Source organism: Oxyura jamaicensis (assembly GCF_011077185.1).
Source record: "Oxyura jamaicensis isolate SHBP4307 breed ruddy duck chromosome 1 unlocalized genomic scaffold, BPBGC_Ojam_1.0 oxy1_random_OJ106551, whole genome shotgun sequence".
NCBI lineage: Eukaryota > Metazoa > Chordata > Aves > Anseriformes > Anatidae > Oxyura > Oxyura jamaicensis.
In genome coordinates, this window is record NW_023303234.1 from 60,731 (window position 1) to 69,710 (window position 8,980).

The 8,980-nt window shown below is 57.5% G+C and overlaps 2 protein-coding genes across 5 annotated transcripts in view; both read left to right on the plus strand.

The window, feature by feature from the left end:
- Positions 1-4,543, plus strand: part of LOC118156925 (meiosis inhibitor protein 1-like) — a 35,363-nt gene extending 30,820 nt beyond the window's left edge. For 2 of the 3 annotated variants that reach the window (XM_035311155.1, XM_035311157.1), the window contains 3 exons: positions 1,496-1,602; positions 2,437-2,568; positions 2,915-3,826. In XM_035311155.1, coding sequence (XP_035167046.1) covers positions 1,496-1,602; positions 2,437-2,568; positions 2,915-3,133 — 458 coding nt within the window. In that variant the 3' untranslated portion in view covers positions 3,134-3,826. Of the gene's footprint in view, positions 1-1,495; positions 1,603-2,436; positions 2,569-2,914; positions 3,827-4,305 lie in introns of those variants that run through there. The other variant, XM_035311154.1, reaches the window with a different exon arrangement.
- A 378-nt stretch (positions 4,544-4,921) lies between these two features.
- On the plus strand, positions 4,922-8,842 carry LOC118156936 (coiled-coil domain-containing protein 134-like). Of its 2 annotated transcripts, XM_035311182.1 has the most exons (7): positions 4,922-5,003; positions 6,109-6,226; positions 6,515-6,636; positions 6,840-6,924; positions 7,406-7,587; positions 7,817-7,888; positions 8,189-8,842. In XM_035311182.1, exons 2-7 carry the CDS (start codon positions 6,124-6,126, stop codon positions 8,312-8,314), a joined length of 690 nt encoding a protein of 229 aa, XP_035167073.1. In that variant the 5' UTR covers positions 4,922-5,003; positions 6,109-6,123; the 3' UTR covers positions 8,315-8,842. The 2 variants fall into 2 exon arrangements, with proteins under 2 accessions (XP_035167073.1, XP_035167072.1); XM_035311181.1 differs by lacking the exon at positions 4,922-5,003 and having other exon boundaries at positions 6,076-6,226.
- The last annotated feature ends 138 nt before the right edge of the window (positions 8,843-8,980 follow it).

Below are 8,980 nucleotides of genomic sequence, written 5' to 3' on the forward strand. Positions count from 1 at the left end.
CAGGGGCAAATGCAGACCTTGCTTTCAGGAGTCTGTGTCAGACTGAATGTATACCATGCTAGCTGTATAACAAAATATGACAGCATCGTACAGTCAGGGGAAGTGTAGACCCTTCTGCTCATTGTCAGCCTACAAAGTACAGATGTTGTCTCTGATCTTAAAACAGAAAATTAGTTTTCTGTACCCTGACCTGTTCAAATCAGTCACGTAAACACTGAGGGAGAAGGGAACGGAGTGAAAGAACACCAGACAAAAGGGACATTGTTGGGAGAGAGGAAGCTGTTGAATAAAAATGTAATCCTGACGATGAATGACAGCCAGTAGCTGAAGGGAGTCTGTTAAAAGGCATGTTATGGGGACCTTACACTGATCTGGGATTATGGTAACAAAATGTTTCAGTAACAGCTGAACCCTTCACTTCGGCTGTCTGAATTCTTGCAGTGGTGCAGAAGTTCACAACTGTGCTAACGAGAGTCTCCCACGTGGAATGAGGGTTTTTAGTTTGTTTGGCTGAAAGAAGCGAGAACATTGCAAAGGCTGTGGCCTGGACTCTGCCTGTAGAAGTTTCCTCGTTTGAGGCTTTCTAAAACCCTCTCTTGGTCCAGAGATTCTTGCAGATGTGCAGAGCACAGCACTGGTATTTTCTCATTTCTGTCAGGGAAAAGATACCCCCCCCTTCCCAAACACTTTACGTGATTTTTTTTGGTGTTGCTTTACTGCAGAAAGATTGTTGTAGTGGCAATAGGGAGGTTATGCAGCTGCCAGTGGAAAAGGGACCTTTCTGAAAGGGTTCAGACCTGGTGGCCAAGCTGTAACAAGTTGTATCCGCTGACCTGTTGTAGTTGTCCATCCCCTGTTCTCAAACAGCAGTGAGTCCAAGGCAATACAACTTAACTTTAGTGAGAGATTTCACACTGTCACAGCCAGTGACCTTGAGCCTTACCTCTGCTTATCTTACAAGCTTTTAATTAAGAACATTTTCTCTGCTGATTGTTTGCACTGCTGCCATCAGCCTGGCTGGTCCCTGTAGTACGCTCTCTGATGCAGATCCTGGCTCAGTTTGTGCAGCTTATGTTATAGGGCTTTCTTCGTTCCCCGAAGAGTATTCTGCAGCTAAATAAAACCCTTGGTCAGGAAACGTGTCCTCATATTGAAACCAGAGGGTATATTTTTAAAACCTTGGGCTAAAGATATCCCCTTAGTATTTTATGACATGCACCCCAGGAGAAGGTTTCTCTTCCTGCACAAGCACAGCGTTGGACAAAATGTATTTTCTGTTTTAAAAAACTATTAAGCTTTTGTCCTCATGACTAAACTCTTGCCCAAAGAGTGACAGCTTTAAAAGCAAGTAAGAACAGAGCAAAATGCCCCCTTGGTGTTTCACAGCTCGGGGTCTAGAAGAGAAAACATGGGTTCAGAATTGGAAGACTCCTTTTCCAGGCCCAGCCTGTCACTTGGCAGATTTTAAAGCACTCTTTGGCTTCTTCTCTCTCAGCACTACACGTTGCTTCACAGCCCTGGCACCGATTCCTGCTCTTGACACTGCTCAATGGGGGCCAGAAATCTGTTCTGCAGCCAGAAATTCTCAGACTCGTGACTTTGGTGAGCAGGGGAGGGGTAGGCTGTTCTCTGTTTTGTTCTCGTATGTTGGTACAGCGCATCTGGGTTGTTTACTGGAACTCACCTCCTGCACATACACAGTCTCAGATACTACTGTGGTTTTGTCCGTCACTGTATTTGTGTCCTATAATAATTGTACTTTCAAGTGAACTTCCCTTCCACGCTGTGCAGAAACCGACCGCTCTAACTGAGCGCATCCTGTTCTTCTGGTGTTTTTGTAGCATTGCTTTAGATCACCTAGAGCCCCTGGGGAGGAGAGGGGAAGCCTACAGCAAACATGCAACTGCTGTTGCCAGTCTGGGAGCATGTTGTGGCTGGCTGGGGAGCAGAGTTCTGCTTGGCATCACAGCTCCTCTTCCAGTCTTTGGCCTTACAGACCTGAATTTTCAGGTCAGGGAATTACCACAGTCTGTGACCCTGCTGTATGTGGGGCCTATGAGCATGAGAGAAAGTGTGATCCTACCCAGCAGAAATACCGAGGATACTGAAGTCCTCATGGCAGTAGATGAGAGGAAGGGGTTATTAATGTGAACCTTCCACCTCCAAATACATGATGGGTCTGTGAATCTTCATTATTATTTCACTTTTAAAAGGTTACCTGGATTATTTCAATTTCTTCTTGACCTAAACTACATCTAGCTAGAGCACCACCAACAAGGATATTTGCACTGGTTCTGTTAGAATTGGTATAAAAATCAGGCCTGTGGTTAGGGTGCTGCAACATCCCTTTGCCTGGAAGAGGTCTTTCCAGGTGATGCGTCACTGTTGGAGTCTATGGGTTGCTCACTAATGCCTCTCTCGTTTCCCTTGTTCAAGTTTGTGAGGTACCAGAGCAGCAATGTTATTTCTCAAAAAGAAATTAGCCTGATTCTTCGGGAGGCAGCAGAAGCCAACTTACCAGAGCTGCCGGAGGCCACATCTCGGGCACTTCACCTCTTCCTTCGTCAGGTAAGAAAGCAATGACTGCTTAGGAAAATGAGAAGGGAGTTCCCTAAGGGATTGCTTCAGCCTTTGATGGGGAGCCATAAGCTTCCTTTGAGGAGGTGATAGTAAGATGATGAGGAATCCTGCAGCTGCTAGCTTGGCCTGCTGCCTTGAGGGATGAGTAGTGAAATGGGGAAGTGAGCGATGCCAGCAGCTGCCTAAACTGTGTCATCAGTGTTGTCGTGGGCCACTTGATCAAAGATTGAAGTTTGAAGGTCTCATTGCTCGGGAGGGAGGGGGGGAGGGATGAAAGAACAAGGACAGTAGTTTGCTGTTGGTCTGGAAATCATTCCTCCTTCTGACTGCACAGGTTCAGAGCAGTCACTGTCAGATGGAGGCAGTGGAGGCAGGGACCATTCAGACCTTGCTGGAGCACCTTTCGGGACAGAGGAGCACCTGTGCAAAACATCAGGACATTGTGTATCCTTTTGCTGGGCAGAAGCCTTTGATAGGAGATGTGAGGGTGGTTGGTGTAATAGAGGTAGAAGGGGCACTTAATCTGCTGTTCCTGACTGTTTTTCAAAGGTGAACAAGAGTGCAAAAACTGGTGGTGGCTGCTACAGCTGGCTAATCTGGGGATGAAATACTTTATCATCCCCAAATTTGAGAAGACATTTGGGAAACAAGGAGTCATTTGGGATGAAAGACTGGTCTCTGTACAGGGATTGCATTCATCTGTAAGGTAGAGATGATGCAATGAAAGGGGAACAGGCTGGGGCAGCCATGACTTCAAAGCAGCAGCAGTTCCTGTGTTGATTTCCCTGGAGGATAAGCAGCCACTTAACCTCCATGTGCTAACTAGCACCAATATGCCTATAGAGTCATGGCAACCCAAAGATAACTCGTGCACTTTCAAAGTACAGCAAGTGTTCAGAAGCTGCCCAGTGGAGTTGCCCATTGCTTTCTGCTTGGCCCTAGCAGCAGAGCTCCTCCTTTTCTCCATGGACAGGAGGGAGGGGTCACTCCCAGGTTACTTTGGAGAAAGGGAGAGCCTGATGTACGTGCCAGATTCGGTATTTATTTCTGAAAATGTCAGCTTTTGCCTTCTTGTTTTCATCATGCTGCGTTGCCTCAGACAGGTAGTAGACATGGAGCTGGCCCCAGCAATGGTTTCCTACAGGGTGGGGGACTTCCTCCATCGTGTCGGTGGGATGACACTGTCATCAGCCATGGGCAGGGCGTACGGAGGGTGAGGTGACTGTTTCTGCTGAGGAACAGCTTGTCTTCATGCGTAACCCCCACGTCATGCCCCTGCTCTGTGGTGGGAAGCACAGGGTTGTCCCAGAGCTCAGGTTCTCCTGGTGAAGACTGCACCAGCCCCATGAAGTTCCTCTCTGCTGTCCTGCTGGTCTGTATGGCAGTGAGGGAAGGTGGATGTTGTTACATTGCCCGCCTGGTCTGGTTATGCTCGCAGTGCTGCAGAGGTGGCTACCTCAGTGGGATAGTCGTGGACACAGAAGACAAAATCCTCTGCTCAACAGCAAGCTTTGATGACAGTTTTATCAGCAAAGAACTTTCTTTGGGCTCACCCACATGAATGTTTCTCATGTGTTGGTGGGATTTCCGTGGTTTGGGAGGGAGGTGGGTGGTTGAGTAATGAATGCCTACTGTCAGCAGTGTGTCAAATGTGGGAACTGTGGTGTCGTACTGGAGTTTCAGCCAGGCTTTCCCTTTGGTTTCCACTCATGCCGTCCATGACAGATGTCTGGGAGGTGTGGCAGTGTCCCTTGCACACATTGGAGACTGAAACAAGAAGAGTACGCGCAATGGGACGATGAGGGAAGGATGGAACAGGAAACCACGTGTATCTCCAGCGAGTTGTAGAGAAGAAGATGGATGAAGGAAGTCATTTGCAGCTCACTTTCAAAACAAAAAGTGTTGAAAATTGTTCATAAAGCCTGGTTTCCAAAATGGGGCCTCTTTCTGATTTCTGTGCGGGATGATGCTGAGCTGGTGCCCTTCACTTGGCAAACACAGACCTGCCTGGTGACAACAACTTTGGATGTGGGTGGCACATGCCGCGGGAGCGGTGCTGGGCGGCCGGGGGGCTCCGGGGGGGACCCGAGGGCGGCAGCAGCGCCGCTCGCCCCGCAGCGAAGCGGGTCCCGGTGCCTCCTCTCCCGTCCTCCGGGGCCGGGGCCGAGCCCCCGCGGGCCAGCGCCCTCGGCGGGCCCCGCCGCGTCCGGGCCCCGGGGGGGGGGGGGATCGGGGGGGCCCCGCCCCCGGCCCCCGCCGCCGGTCCCGGAGGGGCGATGCCGGGGCCCGGGATGCCCGGGGCGGGGCGGGAGCTCAGGAAGTGACACGGCGGGGCGGGGAAGCGGCGGCAGCGGGCATGGCAGCGCGGCGGGCGTGAGCGAGCGGGCGGCGACACCGGCACCGGGCCCGGCACCGGCCCGCAGGTGGGGGGCGAGGGGCGTGGGGCCGGGGGGAGGACGCGGGGCCGGGGCCGCGTGGCGGCGGCTGCGGCTGCGGCTCCGGGAGGGCCGGGCGGGGGCTCGCCGGAGGGCCCCGCTCACCGGCGGGGCTTCGGCACGGCATGGCCTGCTCCGGGCTCCCGGCAGCGGGCGCCACCCCCGTGGGGCTGCCCCCGTCCTGGAGGAGCGGCTGTGGCCGTGCCGCTGCTATACGCCTCGCGTGGCAGCAGCCTACGGGCGGCAGCAGCCCGAGCACCTCGGTGCCCCCCGGGTGCAGCGGGGCGAGCTGTCCCGGCTGCTCCCCGCCGCCTCGAGCCCTGCCGGAGCCTCCCCGGGATGCTCGGATCAGCTGCGGCTCCCGCAGGAGAATTTATAAAGTCGTTACACACGCCTTAATGGGAGCTGCTAAGCGGCGTCTGCTGTCACGGCTTTGGAGAAACACGTCTACATTACGGGGACGGGAGGCAGCGAGGCAGGCTGGTGGGCTTCCAGCCCAGGCAGCCGCTGGCCGGCAGAGCTTGCCTTGGCACGGGTGGGCTCAGGGAGGAGCGGAGCAGCAGCCCTGCGGTGTTTGTGCCTCGTCTCGTCCCTCACGGGGTGAAGACACGAGGAGAGCTCTCAGAGCGGGGAGGAACATCCCCACGGGGCTATTGCATCCCCGCGCCTGGGCAGGCCGGCCCAGAGCTGAGATCCTGCTGTTAAAATGGGGTAAAACAGGCAGGAGAGCTGTGAGAGGGGGTTGGGTGGAGTTTAAGCTGGTGTGTGGGCCAGGAGGTGAAACTTGGCGAGGGCAGAGGGCAAGTAAAAGTTGTTTGGGTCACCTCACAACCTCGTGGTGGGGCCCCAGCAGGTGTTAAGGTTACCTAAATTGGGGAGGATTCAGCTGATTTCAGAGCAGGTTGACCGGGCTCAGCTGTCGCAGAAAGGCACCGAGCTGCTTCTGGCAGCCCACCAGGCTGCCGGTGGAGCCCCCGGCCCTGGGGTGGTTAAGGGACAGGGGCTGGTGTCCCTGGGGCTCGCAGGGAGCCTCGCGGGACTCCTGCTCCGCACGTCTCCTGGCTCACCGATGGGTTTACCTGTTCGGTTCCAGGCGGCGGTGTCCGACATGGATTTCCTCGTGTTCTGCCCCTTTCTGCTGGTGCTGGTGCTGCCCGGGGGCAGCCTGGCAGACCTGGAGAAGCAGAGGGTGGACTCCGGCTTGGAAATCTGTATCCTTCTCCTCAGGCCCTCGCCTCCATCGTGCTCGTATCTGGCGGGGCCAGAGAGCGCTCGCACGCGTGAGGAGGGTCAGAGATGGCACCAAGGGGAACGTGGGGATGGAGGGGAGAGGAGGGAAGGGTCTGCAGGCTGTGATTATTGCTGACGAGATGAAAACAAGCTCTGAGGGCCCGGTCTCTGGGTGGGGAGATGTGGCGGGGCTGGGCTGGCACTGTGTGCCCTGAGGAGCAGGAGCGAGCTGTGGCGCTGGCCGCGTGGGGCCCTTGACTGCGCTGCAGATAAGAAACTGTTTGAGGTGAAGCGCAAGGACCAGATGAATGCCCTGAAGAACCTGATCGAGCTCAACGACGTGAACCAGCAGTACAAAATCATCGACATCATGCTCAAGGGACTCTTCAAAGTGAGCGTGGGGCAGGGGATGCGTTTGGGCCATGGTGGCAGTGGGGAGGGCGGGCAGGGAATGAGGTGACAGCAGGGGTCAAAGAGTCGAGCTGGGAGGAGAAGGGAGGACGCAGCGGGGCACCCCCTGGGGGTGCAGGGGCTGGGGGAGGACAGCGGGACAGGGAGGACATGGGATGGGGCAGTGACCGAGGGCTCTTGCAGGTGCTGGAGGACTCGCGGGCAGTGCTCATAGCTGCGGACGTGCCCCCGGACGGGCCTTTCCCTCAGGATGAGAAGCTGAAGGACGGTAGGTCCTCCCTGGTCCTCAGCCCCCGCTGCTCTGGTGCACCTCCCTTTTCTTGTGGGATCGGTGCCAGGTAGGGATGAAATTCCCCTGTGCAGACACCAGGCATCCCCTGGTCCCCTCGTTTCTGGGACCCTACTGCTGTCTCCCTGGCTGGTTTGCACTGGGCGTGCCACCCCTTTGCCTCCAACCTCCCCATCTCACCACAGACATGCTCAGGACCCTGTCCTTCATGGGTGGACCACGGGGGTGGGTCATCCCACAAAGCCCCCCATACAGCTCTTGCTCGTGATCCCCTTTCCTGGGTGACACCACGCGGATCTAGGATCTCACAGCCCGCATCACCTCTCCCTCACCCCACCTCCATCCTCAGCGTCCCATAGCCAGCGTCTGCTGGCAATGCCCGGGGCTGGGCCCAGCGTTCTGGGGTTTGGGGGTGCGGCGGTGTGCAGGACGGGCTGCCGACAGGGCCTCTCGTCCCCAGCCTACTCCCACGTGGTGGAGAATACGGCCTTCTTCGGGGACGTTGTCCTGCGCTTCCCCAAGATCGTGCACCACTACTTCGACCGCAACTCCAACTGGAACAACCTCATCCGCTGGGGCATCGGCTTCTGCAACCTGACGGGCGTCTTCGAGCGGGGGCCCCACTCCCAGCTCCTGGGGCTGGTACGGCCCCAAGCCCCCCACTGCCGCTGCGGCCCCTCCCTGCTGCCTGGGGGGCTGTGGGGAGAAAGGGAGGGAGGGAGGGGGCAGAAAGGAGGGAAAGAGGAGCTGCTGGGGGGCTGCTGAGCACACCCCGCGTCTGAGGGGGTCTCACATCTTGGGCTGGGGGACGGGGGAGAGCGGAGGGGAGGGGGCAGGAGCTGGTGGCAGCGGTCTCTGCTTTGCTCTGCAGATGGCTCAGGAGCTGGGCATCAGCGAGAAGTCCCCCGATTACCGCAATCCCTTCAAAGCCGACCACTCCGAGGTAAGGCAGCCGAGCCGCGTGGGACCCCTCAACCCCCGCGGGTGGCAGCGACTCCAGTGGGATTTTGATGGGTTGTGCTCTGTGGGGGGATGGCGGGCTCCAACTCTCCTCTCCTACAAAATGAGGAGGTTTTAGTACCTTTCATAATGCCTGTCCACATCCCTTCCTTTACCGGGCAGGCAAAATGCTCTCTGCATCCATGTTTTGTTGTCCTGGCACCTCCCTGGAGCCAAATTATCCCGGTGTAGGAGTGGTGGGTTCGTTAGCAGCCCCCCAGCTGACCATGCTGTCCCCCCCCAGTTCTTCCCCAGCGCTGACACCTTCCAGAAGGCGCTGCGCGAGGAGGAGAAGCGGAGGAAGAAGGAGGAGAAGCGCAAGGAGATCCGCAAGGGCCCGCGCATCTCGCGCTCGCAGTCGGAGCTGTAAGCACCAGGCTGCACCTCCACAGGGCCGGCTTCGGGGCGGGAGCCTGGATCCTGTGCCCACAGGGCTGCTCCCACCCGTGGGGCCGTGCCGCCTCTGCCCGCGGGTGGGCCGGGGAGCCCGCAGTGCTGCTGCTTGTGAGTCTTGGGGTGGTTATTTTGTGTTTTGTTTGCCCCGGTTATACCTGGCCTCTGCCCGGTCGCTACCTCTGCCCGACCCCGTGTCCGGGGGGCTGTTTTCCCACACGGCCGGCGTTCCAGCTGCGGCCCCACGCTTGGAAGGCCGGCTCCCAGCCCGGTTGGTGGTGCCTGGCGGGGACATCGGCGCGCGCGGCTCCCCACCGAGACTCCCTCCGGGACCCAAAGCGGCAGCGGGACCACCGCCGGGATGGTGCCGGGGCGGGGGCCGTGCCGCGCTGCCTTCAGGGAAGGGGAAACGTCCCGCAGCTCTCCGTGCGGGGGGCGGCGGGGACGCGCGCTGGAGCGGGGCGTGCCTCGTGTCTCCCGAATAAACCCCAATTATTGTTATTGATTTTTTTTAACGAAGCCGAGCCCGTCTCCTGCCGCTGTTTCCGTGCGAACCGGGTCCGGCTCCCCCCTGCCTCCCACCCGGCGGGGCCGGCAGGGGGCGGGGGCCAGCCCCGCGGGCGCCCCACGCGTGTCCTGCCCG